At 41.7% G+C, this 25493-nt stretch overlaps 1 protein-coding gene across 11 annotated transcripts in view; it reads right to left on the bottom strand.

The window, feature by feature from the left end:
* Window positions 1–25393, bottom strand: part of NKIRAS1 (NFKB inhibitor interacting Ras like 1) — a 27937-nt gene extending 2544 nt beyond the window's left edge. Inside the window, exons 1-5 of one of the 11 annotated variants that reach the window (XM_063637246.1) lie at window positions 25150–25317; window positions 23346–23427; window positions 22582–22715; window positions 19197–19307; window positions 9189–9434 (exon numbers count right to left, since the gene is read on the bottom strand). In XM_063637246.1, the coding sequence (XP_063493316.1) occupies window positions 9189–9434; window positions 19197–19290 (340 nt within the window). In that variant the 5' untranslated portion in view covers window positions 19291–19307; window positions 22582–22715; window positions 23346–23427; window positions 25150–25317. Of the gene's footprint in view, window positions 1–9188; window positions 9435–19196; window positions 19308–22581; window positions 22716–23345; window positions 23428–25149 lie in introns of all 11 variants that reach the window. The other 10 variants (XM_063637274.1, XM_063637263.1, XM_063637267.1 and 7 more) reach the window with 10 other exon arrangements.
* Window positions 25394–25493: the final 100 nt, after the last annotated feature.

Raw genomic sequence — 25493 nt, 5'->3', positions numbered from 1 at the left:
CAAGACTCACCCCCACTGCATCCTCCACCTCTGCGTCTTCCACCTCTGCTTTGAATGTTCCTTCACCTTTCCTAGTTGCCTTGCAGTCCTGCTTCCCCTATCACTCCCCTCCTACCACTACCACAAGGTCGGGGTAAGACGTCCTCCTTGTCCCTCAGTGCTACCTCCAATGGTGTCCTTCTCTAAAACCCCTGCAGAAAGCTGATGCTATCAGTCTGTTGTACCTGCTAACCCCCGGCCGGCCCCCCAAATGCTCCTCATCACAGAGCTGACTCATGGTCAACCTGCCCTCGCTGTTACTCTGGTCATAATTCTTAGTGATTTCACTGGCCACGTAGATGCTGCTTCCAGTAACCTGGTCTCTTATTCTTTGACTTCTCGAATGGTCTCATCATCCTTACCTCAGCCATTCACCACTCCTGTGGTCATATCCTAGACCTTGTTTTTTTTGTTTGTTTTTTTAAAGAGACAGGGTCTCTCTCTCTCTGCATCACCCAGGATGGAGTGCAATGGCTTGATCACAGCTGGTTGCAGCCTTGAGCTTCTTGGCTCAAGTGATCCTGATCCTCCTCCTCAGCCTGCCAGCTATTTTTTTAATTTTTAGAGCTGGGATCTTACTTTCTTCCTGGAGCTGGTCTCAAACTCCTTGCTTGAAGCAATCCTCCTGCGTCAGCTCCGCGAAGTGCTGGGATTACAGGCGTGAACTACCACACCCAGCCTAGACCTTGACATTGTAACTGCTCTCCATGATCTCAGTTCCAGGCATCCCACTCTGACTCCTGCCTTCCCAGTCATGCCTAATGCCCCCAGTGCAAGAATTCCAAACACCACAAGGACATACAACCTACTGGCTCTACTACCTTTATCACTGCCCTTCCACCCTACTTATGTCCTTAATTCCTCCCTACCCAGCTTAGATTATTTTTATTCACTCCCTTGCCCCCATTATCCCACCATATTCACCAGGCAAAACCCCTCCCTTGTTAAATTTAACTGTTAACCAGACTCTGTGCCTACACCATTTAGCTGAATATGGCTGGAGAAAAACATACAACCCTGCTGGCCCAGATCATACCACTGATCTCAAATGAACTGGTGTTCTCCAGCAAATGTATTACATTTTCTCCATTTACTCTGTAATGAGACATCTCATACCTTGGTACCCTTCTACAAGTTCCAGTATCTCCTCTTTCTTCCCCACTTTCCTTTCACCTGATGACCATATTGTTTCAGTAAGATACACAATTAGAAGAGAATTTCAGCCGGGCACGGTGGCTCACACCTGTAATGCCAGTACTTTGGGAGGTGGAGGTGGGTGGATCACGAGGTCAGGAGATTGAGACCATCCTGGCTAACAAGGTGAAACCCCATCTCTACTAAAAATGCAAAAAAATTAGCCAGGCGTGGTAGCAGGCACCCGTAGTCCCAGCTACTTGGGAGGCTGAGGCAGGAGAACGGCATGAACCTGAGAGGTAGAGCTTGCAGTGAGCTGAGATCACACCACTGCACTCCAGCCTGGGCGACGGAGCAAGACTCCGTCTCAAAAAAAAAAAAAAAAAAAAAATTTCCACATTCTTCCACCACCACATCTAACAACCTACCATCTTCCAAGCCCATTTGCTCTGCCCTAAAACCCATCCTCCTTTACCTGGACAAGGAAGTCACTCCAGCACTTAGTCCCCTCATCATCAATTTTCTCCCATTACCATACAAACACAATCTTACCTAAATAAACGGCCGAGCATGGTGGCCAATGCCTGTAATCCCAGCACTTTGGGAGGCCCAGGTGGGTGGATCACCTGGGGTCAGTAGTTTGAGACCAGCCTGTCCAACATGGTGAGACCCTGTCTACTAAAAATACAAAAATCAGCCAGGCATGGTGGTGAACACCTGTAATCCCACCTACTCAGGAGGCTGAGGCAGGAAAATCGCTTGAACCTGGGAGGCGGAGGTTGCTGTGGGCTAAGATCATCGAGACTCCATCTCAAAAAAACCAAGGATGATACATCTATAGCCACAGGATGAATATTATACGTCAGTTACCAAAAAAAAAAAAAACGGGGGTGGGTGGGTAGGTGTGCTGGCTCACACCTGTAATCCCAACAGTGTGGGTGGCTGAGGAAGGAGGACTGTTTGAGACCAGGACTTCAAGACTAGCCTGAACAACATAACAAGACCTACCGGGGTGGAGCCAAGATGGCCGAATAGGAACAGCTCCGGTCTACAGCTCCCAGCGTGACCGACGCAGAAGACGGGTGATTTCTGCATTTCCATCTGAGGTACCAGGTTCATCTCACTAGGGAGTGCCAGACAGTGGGGGCAGGACATTGGGTGAAGCACACTGTGCACGAGCCGAAGCAAGGTGAGGCATTGCCTCACTCAGGAAGTGCAGAGGTCAGGGAGTGCCCTTTCCTAGTCAAAGAAAGGGGTGACAAATGGCACCTGGAAAATCGGGTCACTCCCACCCTAATACTGCACTTTTCCAATGGGCTTAAAAAACAGAACACCAGGAGATTATATCCCCCATTTGGCTAGGAGGGTCCTACACCCACAGAGACTCGCTGATTGCTAGCACAGCAGTATGAGATTAAACTGCAAGGCGGCAGTGAGGCTGGGGGAGGGGCACCCACCATTGCCCAGGCTTAATTAGGTAAACACAAGCAGCCAGGAAGCTCGAACTGGGTGGAGCCCACCACAGCTCAAGGAGGCCTGCCTGCCTCTGTAGGCTCCACCTCTGGGGGCAGGGCACAGACAAACAAAAAGACAGCAGTAACCTCTGCAGACTTAAATGTCCCAGTCTGACAGCTTTGAAGAGAGCAGTGGTTCTCGCACCACGCAGCTGGAGATCTGAGAACAGGCAGACTGCCTCCTCAAGTGGGTCCCTAACCCCCAAGCAGCCTAACTGGAAGGCACCCCCCAGTAGAGGCAGACTGACACCTCACACGGCCAGGTACTCCTCTGAGACAAAACTTCCAGAGGAACGATCAGGTAGCAGCATTTGCGGTTCATGAAAAATCTGCTGTTCTGCAGCCTCCGCTGCTGACACCCAGGCAAACAGGGTCTGGAGTGGACCTCTAGCAAACTCCAACAGACCTGCAGCTGAGAGTCCTGTCTGTTAGAAGGAAAACTAACAAACAGAAAGGACATCTACACCAAAAACCCATCTGTATATCACCATCATCAAAGACCAAAAGTACATAAAATCACAAAGATGGGGAAAAAACAGAGCAGAAAAACTGGAAACTCTAAAAAGCAGAGCACCTCTCCTCCTCCAAAGGAACGCAGTTCCTCAACAGCAACGGAACAAAGCTGGACGGAGAATCATTTTGACGAGAGAAGAAGGCTTCAGACGATCAAACTACTCTCAGCTACAGGAGGAAATTGAAGCCAAAGGCAAAGAAGTTAAAAACTTTGAAAAAGAATTAGACGAATGTATAACTAGAATAACCAATGCAGAGAAGTGCTTAAAGGAGCTGATGGAGCTGAAAGCCAAGGCTCGAGAACTACGTGAAGAATGCAGAAGCCTCAGGAGCCGATGCGATCAACTGGAAGAAAGGGTATCAGCGATGGAAGATGAAATGAATGAAATGAAGTGAGAAGGGAAGTTTAGAGAAAAAAGAAAAGAAAGAAACAAACAAAGCCTCCAAGAAATATGGGACTATGTGAAAAGACCAAATCTACGTCTGATTGGTGTACCTGAAAGTGATGGGGAGAATGGAACCAAGTTGGAAAACACTCTGCAGGATATTATCCAGGAGAACTTAACCAATCTAGCAAGGCAGGCCAACATTCAGATTCAGGAAATACAGAGACCACCAAAGAGATACTCCTCGAGAAGGGCAACTCCAAGACACATAATTGTCAGATTCACCAAAGTTGAAATGAAGGAAAAAATGTTAAGGGCAGCCAGAGAGAAAGGTCGGGTTACCCACAAAGGGAAGCCCATCAGACTAACAGCGGATCTCTCGGCAGAAACTCTACAAGCCAGAAGAGAGTGGGGGCCAATATTCAACATTCTTAAAGAAAAGAATTTTCAACCCAGAATTTCCTATCCCGCCAAACTAAGCTTCATAAGTGAAGGAGAAATAAAATACTTTACAGACAAGCAAACGCTGAGTGATTTTGTCACCACCAGGCCTGCCCTAAAAGAGCTCCTGAAGGAAGCACTAAACATGGAAAGGAACAACCGGTACCAGCCCCTGCAAAAACATGCCAAATTGTAAAGACCATCGAGGCTAGGAAGAAACTATAGCAACTAACGAGCAAAATAACCAACTAACATCATAATGACAGGATCAGATTCACACATAACAATATTCACGTTAAATGTAAATGGGCTAAATGCTCCAATCAAAAGACACAGACTGGCAAACTGGATAAGGAGTCAGGACCCATCAGTGTGCTGTATTCAGGAAACCCATCTCACGTGCAGAGACACACATAGACTCAAAATAAAGGGATGGAGGAAGATCTATCAAGCAAATGGAAAACAAAAAAAGGCAGGGGTTGCAATCCTAGTCTCTGATAAAATAGACTTTAAACCAACAAAGATCAAAAGAGACAAAGAAGGCCATTACATAATGGTAAAGGGATCAATTCAACAAGAAGAGCTAACTATCCTAAATATATATGCACCCAACACAGGAGCACCCAGATTCATAAAGCAAGTCCTCAGTGACCTACAAAGGGACTTAAACTCCCACACAATAATAATGGGAGATTTTAACACCCCACTGTCAGCATTAGACAGATCAACGACACAGAAAGTTAACAAGGATATCCAGGAATTGAACTCAGCTCTACATAAAGTAGACCTAATAGACATCTACAGAACTCTCCACCCCAAATCAACAGAATACACATTTTTTTCAGCACCACACCACACCTATTCCAAAATTGACCACATAGTTGGAAGTAAAGCTCTTCTCAGCAAATGTAAAAGAACACAGATTATAACAAACTGTCTCTCAGACTACAGTGCAATCAAACTAGAACTCAGGATTAAGAAACTCAGTCAAAACCGCTCAACTACATGGAAACTGAACAACCTGCTCCTGAATGACTATTGGGTACATAATGAAATGAAGACAGAAATAAAGATGTTCTTTGAAACCAATGAGAACAAAGACACAACATACCAGAATCTCTGGGACACGTTCAAAGCAGTGTGTAGAGGGAAATTTATAGCACTAAATGCCCACAAGAGAAAGCAGGAAAGATCCAAAATTGACACCCTAACATCACAATTAAAAGAACTAGAAAAGCAAGAGCAAACACATTCAAAAGCTAGCAGAAGGCTAGAAATAACTAAAATCAGAGCAGAACTGAAGGAAATAGAGACACAAAAAACCCTTCAAAAAATTAATGAATCCAGGAGCTGGTTTTTTGAAAAGATCAACAAAATTGATGGACCGCTAGCAAGACTAATAAAGAAGAAAAGAGAGAAGAATCAAATAGATGCAATAAAAAACGAAAAAGGGGATATCACCACCAATCCCACAGAAATACAATCTACCATCAGAGAATACTACAAACACCTCTATGCAAATAAACTAGAAAATCTAGAAGAAATGGATAAATTCCTCGACAAATACACCCTCCCAAGACTAAACCAGGAAGAAGTTGAATCTCTGAATAGACCAATAACAGGTTCTGAAATTGTGGCAATAATCAATAGCTTACCAACCAAAAAGAGTCCAGGACCTGATGGATTCACAGCTGAATTCTACCAGAGGTACAAGGAGGAACTGGTACCATTCCTTCTGAAACTATTCCAATCGATAGAAAAAGAGGGAATCCTCCCTAACACATTTTACGAAGCCAGCATCGTCCTGATACCAAAACCTGGCAGAGACATAACCAAAAAAGAGAATTTCAGACCAATATCCTTGATGAACATTGATGCAAAAATCCTCAATAAAATACTGGCAAACCGAATCCAGCAGCACATCAAAAAGCTTATCCACCATGATCAAGTGGGCTTCATCCCTGGGATGCAAGGCTGGTTCAACATACGCAAATCAATAAATGTAATCCAGCATATAAACAGAACCAAAGACAAAAACCACATGATTATCTCAATAGATGCAGAAAAGGCCTTTGACAAAATTCAACAACCCTTCATGATAAAAACTCTCAATAAATTAGGTATTGATGGGACGTATCTCAAAATAATAAGAGCTATCTACAACAAACCCACAGCCAATATCATACTGAATGGGCAAAAACTGGAAGCATTCCCTCTGAAAACTGGCACAAGACAGGGATGCCCTCTCTCACCGCTCCTATTCAACATAGTGCTGGAAGTTCTGGCCAGAGCAATCAGGCAGGAGAAGGAAATAAAGGGTATTCAATTAGGAAAAGAGGAAGTCAAATTGTCCCTGTTTGCAGATGACATGATTGTATATCTGGAAAACCCCATTGTCTCAGCCCAAAATCTCCTTAAGCTGATTAGCAACTTCAGCAAAGTCTCAGGATACAAAATTAATGTACAAAAATCACAAGCATTCTTGTACACCAATAACAGACAAACAGAGAGCCAAATCATGAGTGAACTCCCATTCACAATTGCTTCAAAGAGAATAAAATACCTAGGAATCCAACTTACAAGGGATGTGAAGGACCTCTTCAAGGAGAACTACAAACCACTGCTCAATGAAATAAAAGAGGATACAAACAAATGGAAGAACATTCCATGCTCATGGGTTGGAAGAATCAATATCGTGAAAATGGCCATACTGCCCAAGGTAATTTATAGATTCAATGCCATCCCCATCAAGCTACCAATGACTTTCTTCACAGAATTGGAAAAAACTATTTTAAAGTTCATATGGTACCAAAAAAGAGCCCGCATCGCCAAGTCAATCCTAACTCAAAAGAACAAAGCTGGAGGCATCACGCTACCTGACTTCAAACTATACTACGAGGCTACAGTAACCAAAACAGGAAGGTACTGGTACCAAAACAGAGATATAGATCAATGGAACAGAACAGAGCCCTCAGAAATAATGCCACATATCTACAACTATCAGATCTTTGACAAACCAGACAAAAACAAGAAATGGGGAAAGGATTCCCTATTTAATAAATGGTGCTGGGAAAACTGGCTAGCCATATATAGAAAGCTGAAACTCAATCCCTTCCTTACACCTTATACAAAAATTAATTCAAGATGGATTAAAGACTTATATGTTAGACCTAAAACCATAAAAACCCTAGAAGAAAACCTAGGCATTACCATTCAGGACACAGGCATCGGCAAGGACTTCATGTCTAAAACACCAAAAGCAATGGCAACAAAAGCCAAAATTGACAAATGGGATCTAATTAAACTAAAGAGCTTCTGCACAGCAAAAGAAACTACCATCAGAGTGAACAGGAAACCTACAGAATGGGAGAAAATTTTCACAACCTACTCATCTGACAAAGGGCTAATATCTAGAATCTACAATGAACTCAAACAAATTTACAAGAAAAAAAACAAACAACCCCATCAAAAAGTGGGCGAAGGACATGAACAGACACTTCTCAAAAGAAGACATTTATGCAGCCAAAAAACACATGAAAAAATGCTCATCATCACTGGCCATCAGAGAAATGCAAATCAAAACCACAATGAGATACCATCTCACACCAGTTAGAATGGCCATCCTTAACAAGTCAGGAAACAACAGGTGCTGGAGAGGATGTGGAGAAATAGGAACACTTTTACACTGTTGGTGGGACTGTAAACTAGTTCAATCATTGTGGAAGTCAGTGTGGAGATTCCTCAGGGATCTAGAACTAGAAATACCATTTGACCCAGCCATCCCATTACTGGGTATATACCCAAAGGATTATAAATCATGCTGCTATAAAGACCCATGCACACGTATGTTTTTGGGGCACTATTCACAACAGCAAAGACTTGGAACCAACCCAAATGTCCAACAAAGATAGACTGGATTAAGAAAATGTGGCACATATACACCATGGAATACTATGCAGCCATAAAAAATGATGAGTTCCTGTCCTTTGTAGGGACATGGATGAAACTGGAAATCATCATTCTCAGTAAACTATGGCAAGGTCAAAACACCAAACACCACATGTGCTCACTCATAGGTGGGAACTAAACAATGAGAACACATGGACACAGGAATGGGAACATCGCACTCCAGGGACTGTTGTGGGGTGGGGGGAGGGGCGAGGGATAGCATTAGGAGATATACCTAATGCTAAATGACGAGTTAATGGGTGCAGCACACCAACATGGCACATGTATACATATGTAACAAACCTGCACATTGTGCACATGTACCCTAAAACTTAAAGCATAATAATAAAATAAAAATAAAAATAAATTAAAATAAATAAAAAAGAAACCCTGTTTCTAATAATAATACAAAAAATTAGTGGGCATGGTAGCACACGCCTGTAGTCCCAGCTACTCAGGAGGTTGAGGCAGGAGAATCGCTTGAACCTGGGAGTTGGAGGTTGCAGTGAGCCAAGATCGTGCCAGTGCACTCCAGCCTGGGTGAAAGAGAGACTCAGCCTCAAAAAAAAACAAAAACAAAAACCCCAAGGAAACAGCAATACCAAAGAATATAAAATGAATTATGTAGTACTTCAGATAAGAAGTCATTAAAATTCAACTTGTAGATGGTAACAAGCAAAAGGCAGAAAGTCAAATTCTGGTCCTAACTAAATTCAGTCAGACCTATATTTCTTGGGTTAACAAAAAAATTCTAGGCCAGGCACAGTGGCTCACACGTGTAATCCCAGCACTTTGGGAGGCCAAGACCAGCAGAGCACTTGAGGTTAGGAGTTCAAGACCAGCCTGGACAACGTGGTAATACCCTATCTCCACCAAAAATATAAAAATTAGCCGGGCATAGTGGCACATGCCTGTAATCCCAGCTACTCGGGAGGCTGAGGCAGGAGAATCGCTTGTACCCGGGGGGCGGAGGTTGCAGGGAGCCAAGATCACATCATTGCACTTTGCACTCTTGCCTGGGAGACAGAACAAGACTCCGTCTCAAAAAAAAAAAAAAAAAAAAAGAAAAAAAGAAAAAGAAAAGAAAAAAATGATAAAAGTTTTATAGATACTAAGAATACATTGTAATGATGTGAAAATAAAAACCACCCAAAAGCCTGTGCTATAATTTAAATGGTATTATAATTCACATTCGGCATTTTTACATATCCACTTGCCTCTTTTTTGTCTTTGAACTTATCGATTTCTTTCTTCAGAAGCTCCACTCTTTGAAAAGATTCAAGGTTATTCACACTATACACAAGAACAAAGCCATCAGCAAATGAAAAATAATGCTTTGGCAGCTCCACGCCTTCCTGTAGACCTCTGGTGTCATAAAGATGTAACTGTTCTTTTACTCCTCGGTCTGTTTCTACTGAAGCCATGTATACATCTTCCATCGTTTCACAATCTTCCATTCCTGGGATTAAGAAAAGAAATTACTCTTTTTGGCTAAGCCAGTGTCAACTGCTCCGTATTTTCCTGTCCTTTAGAAATTGGCTTTCTAGGTTTCCTATTCACCACATATAATAATCACATTTCTATTTTACCTTTTTTTTTTTTTTTGAAACAGGGTCCTGTTCTGTTGCCCAGGCTGAAATGCAGTGGCTCGATCTCAGCTCACTGCAACCTCCGCCCCCTGGGCTCAAGGGATCCTCCCACCTCAGCCTCCCAAGTAGTCCCTCCCAGCTGGGACTACAGGTGCCATCAAGCCCAGTGAATTTTTGTACTTTTGGGAGAGACAGGGTTTCACCATGTGGCCCAGGCTGGTCTCGAACTCATGGGCTCAAGCAATCTACCCACTTTGGCCTCTAAAGTGCTGGGATTACAGGTGTGAGGCACTGCACCTGGCGCAAACAAAATTCTTTTAAAAAATATTTCTTCTGCATAAAAATAAAAATCCCCTTCTTGTTTATGATCTTTTAAAAATGCATTTTGCCACTCTGTTTCATTTGTGCAAGTTTTATCTCTTCAACTAGTCTCTAAGTTTATTAAGTGAAAGGAACTATTCTGTGTACACAGCAAATATTCAATAAGCCCTTATTGATAAAGGAATTAAAGGGAGAAGATTAACACTCTTACTTTTAATAAGTAGTGGAGAGACATATGATAAGACAGGTCAGGTATAGTCCCAGTAACCACCTCCGTATTTAAATATGAGGCCAGGCACGGTGGCTCATGCCTATAATCCCAGCACTTTGGGAGGCCTAGGTGGGCAGATCACCTGAGGTCGGGAGTTCAAGACCAGCCTGGCCAACATGGCCAAACCCCATCTCCCCTAAAAATACAAAAATTCTCTGGGTGTGGTGGTAGGCGCCTGTTATCCTAGCTACTCAGGAGGTTGAGGCAGAGAGAATTGCTTGAACCTAGGAGGCAGAGGTTGCAGTGAGCCGAGATCATGCCACTGCACTCCAGCCTGGGTGACAGAGCAAGACTCCATCTCAAAAAATAACAATAAAAAAAAAAAATAAATAAATGTGAAATACATCCAGAGGTAAAATCACACGGGTAACATCCTATACCACCCCCCAAATCATACTATGTTATAGTTTTTTTAAAACTAGTTACAGTTTTCCTAAACAACCTAAATACTGTAGAATGATTTGTTCCAGATGCCTTACACGAAATGTCCATTAAGTATTAGATTACATAAAATCTCCACAAGTATTAGATTAAAAGGAATAATCACATGGTAATACACAGATTGGATCATGAGAAACCAAAAATTTACTTTCATCAACATAACTCATAAGGAATGCATTCAGTGTTTAGAAAGGCAAAATTGTTCATAAATCTGATTATGTATATACATGTCTGTGTCATCCTGTCATAAATTAAGCCCTAAGGAAATTAAAGGTTATCTATTAAGACACAAACGTATTGGGCTTTGATTACAAATTAATTTAAAAGCAAAAACTACCAATCATTTTGTCATGTGATTTTTTTATCCACCAAAAGCCAGTCCGGTTAGCCCACCTCCACCTGCCTCTCCAAAAGGGGGTCTAAAGTTTAGACCTTTTGATATTTTGGTACTCTAAAGATCAAATGAAGTCAAGAGTCTCCCACTAGTTCTCTAGATCTCCTCTCCCACTCCACGCTGCTGGGCAACTACCCATCTCGCACACCAGGGGAAGGCTTAAGGGTGCAATCTCTGGGGAGTATAAAATAGAGGCTGTCTAGACTGTGGGATAAAGGGAATGAGTTCCACCATGAAAACGAGGCAATTAAGTGACATGCCTGTGAACACACACATACTGAATGTTGAAGTCCTTTGGCTCTCCCTTTCTGCTCCCAAAACACTGGCAGCCAGCTCTTTATCCCTATCCAGAGGAAATCTGGAAAATCTGGCCAACGGAAAAGGAAAAAATCCTAAATATACTGACATCTAGGCTTCCCCAATAAATGCCCATGCCAGATCACTTCAGTGAAGCTCAAAGTCATGAACCCTATCCATATGCTTAGAGCTTCCAATTGGCTTTTTAAGTCTTATTTATTTATTTATTTATTTATTTTATTTATTTTTGAGACAGGGTCTCACTTTGTCATCTAGGCTGGAGTTCAGTGGGACAATCTCAGCTCATTGCAGCTTCAACCTCCTGGGCTCAAGCGATCCTCCCACCTCAGCCCTTCAAGTAGCTGGGACTACAGGTACACACCACCAAGCCCCACTAATTCTTGTATTTTTTTGTACAGATGGGGTTTCACCATGTTGCCCAGGCTGGTCTCGAACTCCCAAGCTCAAGCTATCTGCCTGCCTCTGCCTCCCAAAGTGCTAGGATTACAGGCATGAGCCACTGCACTGGGCCTAGGGGTCCATTTTTAATTATGAACAGATAACCAAGGTTTAGCAGACACCTGAAGAAAACAGAGACCAACAAGAAGAGACCGCTACAGAGGAAACCAACTATACAAAGAAAAGAAAAACAAAAACAAACAAACAAAAAAACTACCTAATCTATCAAAAAAATAAGATAGTACATCCATGAAATAAGAACAGGATACTAACAAAAACTCAACAGAATAGGGCTGGAAAATAAAGATGAGGATATCTACCAAAAAGCGGTACAAAAATACTGAGAGATGATAAACAGGAAAGGAGCAATAAGAAAATTCAAGGACTAGTCCAGAAGGTCCAGCATCCAAAAAGAGAGTTCCAGAAAAAAAAGAACAGAGAACACAGAGGAAAGAAAGCAACAACAAAATAATTCAAAACTGAATAACATGCATTTCCATATAGAAGGGGCCCTCTAAGTGTCCACTACAGTAAATGAAAACAGACTGGCCAGGCGTGGGGGCTCACACCTGTAATACCAGCACTTTGGGAGGCCAAGGTGGGCGGATCACCTGAGGTCAGGAGTTCAAGACCAGCCTGGCCAACATGGTGAAACCCCATCTCTACTAAAAATACAAAAATTAGCTGGGCACGGTGGTGTGCACCTGTAATCGCAGCTACTTGGGAGGCTGAAGTGGGAGAACTGCCTGAACTCAGGACGTGGAGGTTGCAGTTGCAGTGAGATGAGATCGTGCCACTGCACTCTGACCCGAGCAAAAAAAAAAAAAAAGAAAAAGAAAAGAAAAGATCAATTCTATGACGCATCACTGAAATTTCAGAACACTGGTGTCTTAGTCCATTTGTGCTTCCATAACAAAATACCACAGAATGGGTAATTTATAAACAGAAAATTTATCTCTCACAGTTCTGGAGGCTGGGAAGTCCAAGATCAAGATGCCAGCAGGTTTGGTGTCTTGTTATGGCCCAGTCCCCACTGCAAGATGAAGCCCTGTTGCTGCATCCTTGGGAGGGGTCAAATGCTGTGTCCTCACATGGTGGGAGAGACAGAAGGCGAGGGCACTCCCTTCAACCTCAAGCCCTTTTATATAAGGATGCTAATCTTTCATGAGGGATTAGTCCTCATGAAGGTGAAGGGTGGAGCCCTCATGACTTAATCACCTCTTATAGGCCACACTGCTTAATACTGTTGCACTGGAGATTAAGTTTCAACATGAATTTTGGAGGAGACACTATCCTTCAAACCACAGCAACTAAGAACAAAGAAGAGAGCCTAGAAAAGCTTCCATAGACAAAGCATCAAGAATCATAATGGTTCCCAGATTCTCAAAAGTAGCACTAAAGCAAGAAGACAATAGAAGCTGGTAAAGTTAAAGAGACACACCCTCTATGAATCAGCAATTTCATTCCTAGATATGCATACCAGAATTTATCAAATAATAGCCAGGATACATGTACAATAATGTTCCAGAGTAGCATTATTTCCAATAGCTCCAAACTGGAAATAACCCAAATGTTCATCAAGACAGAACAGACAGAGGTAGTTTCATGCAATAGAATGTTACATCAATGAAAAGTAAACAACCACAGCTATGGCAAAATGGATGAATCTTTTATTTCTTTTTCTAAATAGAGATGGAGTCTCCCGATGTTGCCCAGGCTGATCTCAAACTCTGGGGCTCAAGTGATCTTCCCACCTCAGCCTCCCAAAGTGCTGGGATTCCAGTGGTGAGCCACCATGCCTGGCCTGATGTGTCTTACAAATATAATGTTGAGTAAAAGAAGCCAGACATGGATTAATTTAATTCATAGAAAATCCATAGGGCAAAAATAAACTAGACCACTTAGTGATATACATATGTGGCAATTAAAAATAAAAAGAATGATTAACCAAAAGTCAAGGGAAGGAATGAGTTGCAACTGGACAGAGGAACACAGGGAGCCACTGGTCTGTCCTCAATGTTGTACTTTTTGATCCAAGTGGAGATTATGTGAAGGTTTGTCTCATAATTACTGATTAAACCATATATGTAATGCTTTCAAAATTCTGAAAGTATATTATTTTTGACCTAGAGTTCTATACCCATCAAAATTACAATTCAAATGTTCGTGTAAAATAAAGACAGTTTCAAACATGCAAAGCCTCAGAAAATGTATCACGTATATTTTCTCAGAACACTATTTGAGGAGACCCTCCATAAAAACTAACATGTAATCATAGAAACAGGAAGAAACAGAATCTAACACAGATAGGAAGTAAAGGAAATCACAAGCACAATTAGTAAATATCTCAATTCGGAAGCCCCAGGGTCACAACTATGTGCCAGGCAGAGGGCATGTTGAAGGCCGTCATCACTCAAGGTTCTGTCCTACTGTACAACCTTTTCAACCCCAGAAAAGTAGTGGAAAATGTGCTCCAAAAAAAAAAAAGGTACAAGCCAAAAGAAGATGACAAGAGATCTAGGAAGCAGGAAATCAAAACCAGGGAGAGGCCAGGTGCAGTGGCTCATGCCTGTAATCCCAACATTTTGGGAGGCCAAGGTGGGCAGATTGCTTGAGGCCAGGAGTTCAAGACCAGCCTGGGCAGCATGGTGAAACCCTGTCTCTACTAAAAATACAAAAATTAGCCGGGCATGGTGGTGCATGCCCGTAATCCCAGCTACTTGGGAGGCTGAGTCAGGAGAATCACTGGAACCTAGGAGGCAGAGGGTGCAGTGAGCCGAGATCGTGCCACTGCACTCCAGCCTGGGTGACAGAGCAAGACTCCGTCTCAAAAAAAAAAAAAAAAAAACAAAGGGAGAAACAAAGGGGAAGTTCCATGATGATGGTGGCACAGTAGATAAGAGAACACAGAGCTCCTGAAGGACACAGCCAAGAAAAAAAATAGATTATCTGATGGAGCTGACTTCATGGAGAACTGAGAAGCATCTGGACTATGTGGAAAGAACTAGCAAGAGGTATAAACAAAACTAAAGAAATGACAAATAAATATTAGCTTCCATGAAAACAAACAAACAAAAAGAATCACAGTATACTATACTGCTTTGCTGAGAATACCGCTGACCCTTAAACAACACAGGTTTGAACTTCACGTCTTACATGTAGATTTTCTTTCTCCTCTGCCACCCGACACAGCAAGACCAATCCTTCCTCCTCCTCCTCAGTCTACTCCACATAAAAACAATGAGGATGAAGACCTTTACGATGAACCACTTCCAGTTAATAAATAGTAAATATAGTTTTTCTTCCTTATAATTTTTTTTTTTTTTTGAGATGGAGAATCACTTGAACCCAGGAGGTGGAGGTTGCAGTGAGCTGAGATCGCACCACTATACTCCAGCCTGGGAGACACAGATTTTATTTTATAGGCATTATCATCAAAGAGAGTGTCTTATATCCTTTGCAGTGGCTATTTTTCACTTACATTCTTCTTTTCAAATTTAAATAATGGTAACCTCTTATACATTTTAAAATAAACTTTATTTTTCAAAGCAGGTTTTTTATGTTTTGTTTTGTTTTGTTTTGAGACAGTCTCGCTCTGTTGCCCAGGCTGGAGTGCAGTGGCGTGATCTCGTCTCACAATAAACTCTGCCTCCCGGGTTCAAGAGATTCTCATGACTCAGCCTCCCAGGTAGCTGAGATTACAGGCACGTGCCACCATGCCCAGCTAATTTTTATATTTTTAGTAGAGATAGGGTTTTGCCATGTTGGCCATGCTGGTCTTGAACTCCTGACTTCAAGTGATCTGCCTGCCTCGGCCTCCCAAAGTGCTGTGATTAAAGGCGTGAGCCACCACACCCGGCTTCTTCTTTATGATTTTAATAACATTTTCTTATCTCTAGCTTACTTTATTGTAAGAGTACAGTATATAACACACACAACATATAAGACATGACAATTAACTGTTTATGTTATCAGGTTTAAGGTTTCTGGTCAACAGTAAGCTATCAGTAGTTAAGTTTCTGGGGAGTCAAAAATTTGGTTTTCAACTGACTGGGGGGGGGTTGGCACCCCTATCCCCTGCACTGTTGAAGGGTCAATTGTACTATATTTATACATGCCAGCAGCTCTCCAACTGTGGTCTGCAGATCTCATGAGGTCTCCTTTCAGGGGATCCACATGGGCAAAACTATATTCATAATACTACTAAGTCATTTGCATTTTCCACTGTGTTGACATTTGTACTGATGTTGCAAAAGCAATGGTGGGTAAAACAGCCGGGTACCTTAGTGCAAATCGAGTCAGTGGCACTAAATGTATAGTCGCCATTAGATCCTCTCTTCACCATCTGGTGCTTGCGGTTAAAAAATTAAAAAGCCAGTTTTACTTAAGAATGTCCTTAATGAAGCAATAAAAATGACTAATTTTATTAAATCTCAAGCCTTGAGTATATATCTTTTCAATATTCTATGGAATTAAATGGAAACTATGCATAAAGCATTTCTGCATACAATTATGGTAACGTCTTGAGGAAAATCTCGTGTGTTTTGAATTGCAAGCTGAACTAGCCATCATTTTTAAAAAGAAGAAATGACAGAAAAACTATGTATTTACAATATTCGACAAACGTTTTCTCAAAAATAAATAAAGGAAGCCTATCATTTCAAGGAAAGTAACTATGGTAACAGTATTTGTTGTCAGTAACATTTGAGCTTTCAGGCAAAAATCAGAATTGTATCCATCATCATGAATTTGATAGATTCCCAATACTGATGAAATTGGTATTTCATCAGATATTAACAAAAGTGATAGGGAAGATTTCCTTATCTCAGTGAACCAAAATTTCCCAAATGACCAATTCACGATGCTAAAAAACTCTGCTTGGGTAAAAGATCCATTTAAAATGCAGGATCAATCAATGAGATTTTAATTTAGCAGAGTAAAAAAGTTCACGAATATGATTTCAGATTCTACGCTCCAATAACCTTTAGGTAACCATCACTTGTTGAGTTTTAGTGAAATACCAAAGAAAAATTCCCATAATTATCTGAAAAGGTTATTAAAGTATTCCTCCTACCTTTTCCAACTACATATCTGTGTGTGGCTGGATTTTCTTCATATATTTCAACTAAAACACCTCATCACAACAGATTAATTACAAAGGCAAGTGTTAATAGATACGATAATTGCCTTCTATTAAGCTGGACATCAGAAAAGATTTTCCAAAAAGTAAATCAATGCCACCTTTCTCACTATTTTGAAAATATAATTTTTTCATAAAGTTATTTTAGGATATGAGTTTATTAGTGTCATTTAGAAAAAATAAGTAGTTTACAAATGTCTCCATTTTCCTTTACTTTTTCTTTTTTGAGATCGGGTCTCCTAAGCTGGAATGCAGTGGTGCGATCATGGCTCACTGCAGCCTCAATCTCCCATGTGATTCTCCCATCCCAGCGTCTCAAATAACTGGGACCACAGGCGCATGCCACCATGCCCACCTGGATAATTTCTTTCTTTTTTTTTTCTTTTTTTCTTTTTTTTTGTTTTGTTTTTAGTGGAGATGAGGTCTCAGGCTAGTCTCAAACTCCCGAGCCCAACTGGTCTTCCCACTTTGGCCTCCCAAAGTGCTGAGATTACCAAACTGTGAGCCATCACGCCTGGCCACGGTTTTAATTTCTAATACAGTAAATGTTGGAAGATATAGCCCACATAAACAAAAGTTGTTTGAGGTCCTCAGTAAGTTTTCACAGGGCAAAAGGATTCTGAAACCAAAAAATTTGAGTACTAGCATAGGTATTATAATAAACACTAAACGTGAATTTAACCACAATTGTTAAACATTATTTTAGAAAGCTAGAAGAGAAGCAGAACACATAGAAATGGCTAATGAAAAACAGAAATGTGGGCCAGGCGCAGCGGCTCACGCCTGTAATCCCAGCACTTTGGGAGGCCGAGGCAGGCAGATCACTTGAGGTCAGGAGTTCGAGACCAGCCTGGCCAACATGGTGAAACCCCGTCTCTACTAAAATAAAAACACAAAAATTAGCCAGACGTGGTGGCACGCGCCTGTAGTCCCAGCTACTCAGGAGGCTGAGGCAGGAGAACTGGCTGAACCTGGGAGGCGGAAGTTGCAGTGAGCCAAGATTGCACCACTGCACTCAAGCCTGGGAGACAGAGTGAGACTCCATCTCAGAAAAACAGAAATGTGCTTTAAGTTACTTGCCAGAAATAAATGCTTTGATGATCTCTATTTACTTATCTAATACAAACGTCATTTCATTCTAACCTGTGATATCTGTCTTCCTTACTAAGCCATGACCTCCAGAGATACTATCTTCACCTCTCTAACCCAAGGCCTGATTACACGTATCATACACCAAATATTAATAAATAATTATGACTCAGTGAATGAATAAATGAATGAGGTAGCCTAATTCACAGAATTAAGTCATACTCACCAAACGGCTGTTTCTTCCATTTTTAAAAATCTATATACAGCAGCTCTGGAAAGTTGTGCCTTTTTTTTCTTCTTTTTTTTTTGAGATGGAGTCTCACTCTGTCGCCAAGCTGGAGTGCAGTGGTGCGATCTCGGCTCACTGCAACCTCTGCCTCTTGGGTTCAAGCGATTCTCCTACCTCAACCTCCTGAGTAGCTGGGACTACAGGTGTGCACCACCACACCCAGCTAATTTTTGTATTTTTGGTAGAGACGGGGTTTCACCATGTTGTCCAGGATGGTCTTGATCTCTTGACCTCGTGATCCGCCTGCCTCGGCCTCCCAAAGCACTTGGATTACAGGCATGAGCCAACGTGCTTGGCGTTTTTTTTTTTTTTTGAAACAGAGTCTCGCTCTGTAGCCCAGGCTGGTGTGTAGTAACACCATCTTGGCTCACTGCAACCTCGGCCTCCCAGGTTCAAGAGATTCTCTTGCCTCAGCCCCTCAAGTAGCAGGATTACAGCCACCTGCTACTATGCCTGGCTAATATCCTATTTTTAGTAGAGACGGGTTTCACCATGTTGGCCAGGCTGGTCTTGAACTCCTGACATCAGGTGATCTGCCTGCCTCGGCCTCCCAAAGTGCTGGGATTACAGGCCTGAGCCACCATGCCCAGTGGAAAGTCATGTTTTCTTAAATCAGTGATTCTATGATTTGTAGACCACCATTCATTATGTAAATACACAGAAAACCACATACACACAATGGAATATATAGCCATATTGATCTATATTGGCCATTTCTTTCCTTACCTGTGATAACTTACAGCAGGCACTCTTGAATTTCAATAACACTTAAGACTTTTTTCCCTCTTTTCTTACCTCTTAATCTCTTTTGGTCCCTCTGGATTATACCTCCCCTTTATGTACCATCAACCACCTTTAGTTTAGCATGACCAACAAAAGACCCCTGACAGCTCCCAGAACCTAGAGACAAACTAGACAAAAACAATCTTACCAATAGTATGATTTCCATAAAGCAGCTGCTCCAAAATTGCAGTTTTCCCCACAGATAACAATCCACAAACCACAACCTTGCAGCCCTTTCCCATCTTCTCCCAGGATATCACTGTGGAGAGAATAGAAGGTCTTTTAAATTGTATACTGTTGAAATTAACCATTTCTTTTTCTTTCAGTATTTCAATATGTAACACATGCACAGGGGAAATTTTCAAATACAGAAAAGGAGATATACAATAAGGTATAGCCTTCCAAACCCCATTCCCCAGTCTCCCATTTGCTCCCTTAGAGCAATAAGCATTATCAGTTTCTTATATATCTCACAGAGACAATGTAGATAAATATAAGAATACACACCAGGCACAGTGGCTCATGCCTGTAATCCTACCACTTTGGGAGGCCAAGGCGGGTGGATTACCTGAGGTCAAGAGTTCGGGACCAGCCTGGCCAACATGGTGAAACCACATCTCTACTAAAAAATACAAAAATTAGCCAGGCGTGGTGGCACTCGCCTGTAATCCCAGCTACTCGGGAGGCTGAGGCAGGAGAATTGCTTTAACCCAGGGGGCGGAGGTTGCACTGAGCCAAGATTGCGCCACTTCACTCCAGCCTGGGTGAAAGAGCTAGACTCCGTCTCAAAAAAAAAAAAAAAAAAAAAAAAACATGGATAGGTATGAATACATCTTTGTTTTCAAAAAGAATAAATACATTTTATATGAAGAATATTTCAATACTGATTAAGTCTATAGCAATCCAACAGACTCTTAAATCCTTGAAAGAGACTGCCTACTCATCAATATTTACCTGGAAAAATAAACATTTAAGTAAAAATTTAAGGAGGCATGAGGATAAAATTTTTAGAAAATGGACATGATTTTTCAAAGAAACATGAATGTTTAAGTCAGTCTTTTCTCAGGAAGGGAAGAAACTGGATTTTGGTAGTCACGTGGGCTTTTTTTTTTTTTTTTTTTGAGACAGGGTCTAGCTCTGTCACTCAGGCTGGAGTGCAGTGATGAGATCTCTGTTCACTGCAACCTCCGCTTCCTGAGGGCAAGCGATTCTCCTGCCTCAATCTCCCGAGTAGCTGGGATTACAGGCGCCTGCCACCATGCTTGGTGAAATTTTTGTATTTTTAGTAGAGACGGGGTTTCACTATGTTGGCCAGGATGGTCTCAAACTCCTGACCTCAAGTGATCCGCCCACCTTGGCCTCCCAAAGTGCTACGATTACAGGCGTGAGCTACTGCTCCTCGCTGTCACGTGGGCTTTCTTAATCATACTTCTTTTTGAGGAAGAATGGAAAAATTGCCCATGCACAGGACTTGACTAAAACACCAAAAGCAATGGCAACAAAAGCCAAAATAGATGAATGGGATCTAATTAAACTAAAGAGCTTCTGCACAGCAAAAGAAACTACCATCAGAGTCAACAGGCAACCTACAGAATGGGAGATTTTTGCAATCTACCCATCTGACAAAGGGCTAATACCCAGAATCCACAAAGAACTTAAACAAATTTACAAGAAAAAAACAAAAACAAACAACCCCATCAAAAAGTGGGCAAAGGATATGAACAGACACTTCTCAAAAGAAGACATTTATGCAGCCAACAGACACATGAAAAAATGCTCATCATCACTGGCCATCAGAGAAATGCAAATCAAAACCACAAAAAGATACCATCTCACACCAATTAGAATGGTTATCATTAAAAAGTCAGGAAACAACAGGTGCTGCAGAGGATGTGGAGAAATAGGAACACTTTTACAGTGTTGGTGGGACTGTAAACTAGCTCAGCCATTGTGGAAGACAGTGTGGCGATTTCTCAATGATCTAGAACTAGAAATACCATTTGACCCAGTAATCCCATCACTGGGTATATACCCAAAGGATTATAAATCATGCTGCTATGAGGACACATTCACACGTATGTTTACTGGGGCACTATTCACAATAGCAAAGACTTGGAACCAACCCAAATGTCCATCAATGATGGACTAGATTAAGAAAATGTGCCACATATGTCGGGCGCCGTGGCTCATGCCTGTAATCCCAGCACTTTGGGAGGCCGAGGCGGGCGGATCACGAGGTCAGGAGATCGAGACCATCCTGGCTACCACAGTGAAACCGTCTCTACTAAAAATACAAAAAATTAGGTGGGGCTTGCAGTGAGCCAAGATTATGCCACTGCACTCCAGCCTGGGCAACAGAATGAAACTCCGTCTCAAAAAAAAAAAAAAAAAAAAGTAGTACACTACAAATGTACTTTGATCACTCATCGATAATATGATTATCAGGATAATATAATTATCAGGATAATAGGATAAACAGATGTTTGCTAAAAATTGTACATTGTTTTGTGTTGTGTGTGTATATTAATAAATTGGGGAGTTCATTTTGATATTACCAAAGAAGTCTTCATCATGGGCAAACACTAAAAGTAACTGAACAAAAGTAGCTCAAAACACTAGCTAAGAATTTTAAGCATATTTTGGAAGGAAAGCGAAGAGATAAGACAGAATAGACTTCATTAAATATTTTACACTACCAAAAAGAAAACAAAGATGAAAAGATAAGTGTGATTAATCAAAGCATGGCTGAAATATTATAGGTTCCTGGTTGCCTTCCAAATAGGAAACAATACTACTACATAAAGCAGATGAGTGCCTTGCTACCATCAATTACAAAGTTAAGAATTCTTTAAAAAATAATTAACATTTTGAATAACACATACACAAAAATACTTTATTTTCTATATATGATCAGTATGGCAGGAACTCACATTACAAATAAGTGGTTCTCATGCTTATTTTCAGATTTACAAATAAAAACTACTAAAAGTTTGGTTCTTAAAGCACTTATAATTATTTAATAATTTCCACACACAATAAATGTACACTACTTCCTGCGAAATATACAAAGGTGGTCATCTGCAGTATCCTGAATGGGCAATGAATCACATGAACCAATCCTGGGGTAACCAAGCCTCTTACTTAAATCTAGGTTTCAAGAATTTGAAAGGCTCTGTAGTACATGGGTCACCTTTAGGTTCCTTTCAACACTGTGATGCCATGATATTAGAAGTTGCTTATCCAGAGAATACATCAACACTGAGGTGAACAAAAAAAGCAGTAGTTACACCTACTTGTCACATCCCTACCCTAAGAAACAGGGCAATAAAATTCAATCTGTGACCTATTAAACCTCATGTGATGTAAATTACTAAGAGAATGTGCTTAATAGGCAAGATTCAGGGCAGTCTTAAATACTTATTGCTTTACTTTCCAGGCTAATCAATAACGTTGCTAGAGAATAAATACAACTTCCTCTCTCCAACTTGAGGCTAAAAAAAAAAAAAAAAAAAAAAAGAGAATAAATATATGACCTGGTCCATTTCTGTGAAATGCTTTGTCAACATTCTCTTTGAAGATCCATCAGAAACAGCTCCCCAAAACTGTCAGTGCTTCTGTTCTTCTATGTAAGTGGGTCATTCTATTTTTATAAGTAAAACACAACTTTCTGATGCAACCAGAAAAACAATACCAAACACTGTTAGCATCATAGGAGAGATGTTATAAATCTCTAAAAATACTGTCATGTGGGGAAACCACCTACATTGTGTATTTACTTATGTCAACATTATGTATAGTGTGGAATACTTTCACTTATCCATATATGAATATATTTACATGTATAAAAATATATTGAACAGGTTTTGCACACAGTATTGCACAAAATAAAATGTAATAACCAGATTCTAGCTTACCATTCTTTTATTCATTTACCAAACATTTACTGAGGGCCTACCATCATGCCAGCCATCAGAGACAAACTAGGGGGCAAAAACAGAAATCATCCCTTGTCCTCGGGAATCTCAAAATCAATTGGAAACACAAATCCAAATCTTGTAAAACTGTTAACTGAGAAACTACAAATTGAGAAATAAAACTGCAAATGTGATTGATAAATTAGCAGTGATTATTCACATACTAGAATTTTTTTTCCAAATGATTCATCCAACTTTTTAAATTTTATTTTTACTGCTCCTTTAGGAGCAGGACTACGCCCATAGGCAGTGTACCTACAGTAGCGCATTCAACTTTTTAGTCATCCTCACCTTTGAAAGACATACAGGGCTGCACTACTTACCATTTTCACGCTACTGAAGTGGTTTGGGTGAGGCACCATGTTCTCTCACCTGGTCTCTCAAAGACATCGTAATCCCCCAAACCTGTGAATATGTTACTTTACATACTCATACAAGAATTTTGCGGGGGTGATTAAGAACTTCCAAATGAAGATACTATCCTGAATTATCTAGGTGGGCCCAATGTGCCACAAGTGTCTTTATAAGAGAGACACAGGAGTGCTGCAGAGGACAGAAGGTGTGATTGCAAGATGCTCTTTTGCTGGCCGTGAAGATGAAGGAAGCACTCAGGAGCCAAGGAATTCAGGCAGGCTTCATAAGGTGGAAAAGCCAAGGAAATAAATGTATTCTCCCCTAGTACCTCCAGAAGGAACACGGCCCTATTGACTTTGGTTTTAGCCTGGTGATATTTACAGATTTACAGACCTAGTCTGATGTACAAACTAAAAGACGATAAATGTGTATTGTTGTTAACCAACAAAGTTGCTGAAATTTGTTACAGGAGCAATGGAAGACTAACACAATTTCCTAAGTAGTCTCTCTGCTTCCATTTTTTCTCTCCTTTTAGCCTCAAAAGGAGCAATCCAAGTTATCTTTTTAAAATGTACGCCATATGAAGTCATCCTTCTGTTCAAAATCTTCCAATGAAATCCAAAGTCCACGTAAGAACCTTCACCTCTCTGACGTCATTTCCCACTTTCCCCTACTGTGAATTTCAGCCACACTGCTTCCCTGCTGTTCCTCTACTAATCTTGCGTGCTCCAGTCTTGGCTCTTTTCCCTCTACCTGAATCAGACCCCTACTCTTACTCCCAGACTCCTATTCTTGAGGTCCTTTCTTAAATGTTACATTCTCTAAAAGACTTATCCTGGACATTCCATCCCAAATTGCAACCCTTACCCGCTAACACTCCCTCATCACTTCCCTCCCCTTATCTTTTTTCCTTAGCATTTACCACCAAACCCAATACACAGCTTACTTCTGCTTACTGCCCGTTTCCAAGAAGGCCAAAAATTCTGCGTTGTTTGCTGCTGCATCCCCAGCAACTATGCCTGGCACATATTAGACACTTAATAAATATTTGTTGAATCAATGAATGAACCAGATGGAGACCCTTAAAAACGTAAAGCTGTGATTTAAAAAGAAAGAAAAATATGATGTAGGAAAAAAGATAAAACCGCTACGATTAAGAGATAATGATTCTCTTAAGCCTTTGCCACATCTGAACGCATAATCTGGAAGGAAATTAAAGCCACATGACTTAAATTAAAGCCAAATGAAAATATTCTGGAGAAACAAAATAAGCCAGTAACCTATTTCTCAATTAAAAAAAAAAAAAACCCCGCAACGCAAAATGCCAGCATTTTCTCGGCATTTCTTCCCCAAAACATTCACACCTGCCAAAAAGGTCTTGGCAAATAAACATTTTGCTTTTCTGAAAAACTGTGGTTCTCATGTTAGCAAATTTGGGACGAAATCCGTATGCAGAAAAAGCGCCGAGCCGCCCGCAATCCACCCACTCCATGACCCTTTTTTAGGACAAAATCCCTGGGCGCTGGGGCCTGCTGGAGGAGCTTCACGCATTCTGGAGCTGAAGGGACACAGCGAGCGCCCCGACCCGCGACGCCCCGACTCCGCGAAGGCCTCCCTGGGGGGCTGGGGAAGCGGCAGGAGATCTCTCAGCGCAGCTCTGGGGCCCAGATTTCTGCTCCAGTCGTCAGGTGGCCAGAGAGAGCGCAGCGCAGCGCGGAGACGCGGAGACGCAGAGACACCGCAGGTGGAGAGCCCGCGGTGCGTGAAACAAACCTGTTCTCTCCTCAGACCTCAAAGACAGCGGCTCCACCGCGGTACGCGGCCACCGGCTTTGGAGCCTGGACACCAACTTGCCTCCTCTCGCGGCGAGACACTCGCCGACGCTCGCTTACCGGCCGAGACTTCGCCGCCAACTCTCTCACCCCTCGAGACGCCCAGGCCGCTCAGGCTCGAATCCTGCGGAGCAGGGGGCGGGACAATAGGGGCCGCTGCGCCCTACTCGGCAGAACTCCGCCCACCAGGCGTGATGCCGGAACTACATGTCCCATGACGCTCTGGGAGGCCGCAGCTTTCCACCGGAAAGAGGTTGGTTGAGGTGGGGGAGGAGCCCAAAAGGC

Source organism: Symphalangus syndactylus, chromosome 1, assembly GCF_028878055.3.
Source record: "Symphalangus syndactylus isolate Jambi chromosome 1, NHGRI_mSymSyn1-v2.1_pri, whole genome shotgun sequence".
Classification (NCBI taxonomy): Eukaryota; Metazoa; Chordata; class Mammalia; order Primates; family Hylobatidae; genus Symphalangus; species Symphalangus syndactylus.
Note: the sequence above shows the minus strand (reverse complement) of the source record. Positions and strands in the feature narration are given on the sequence as shown.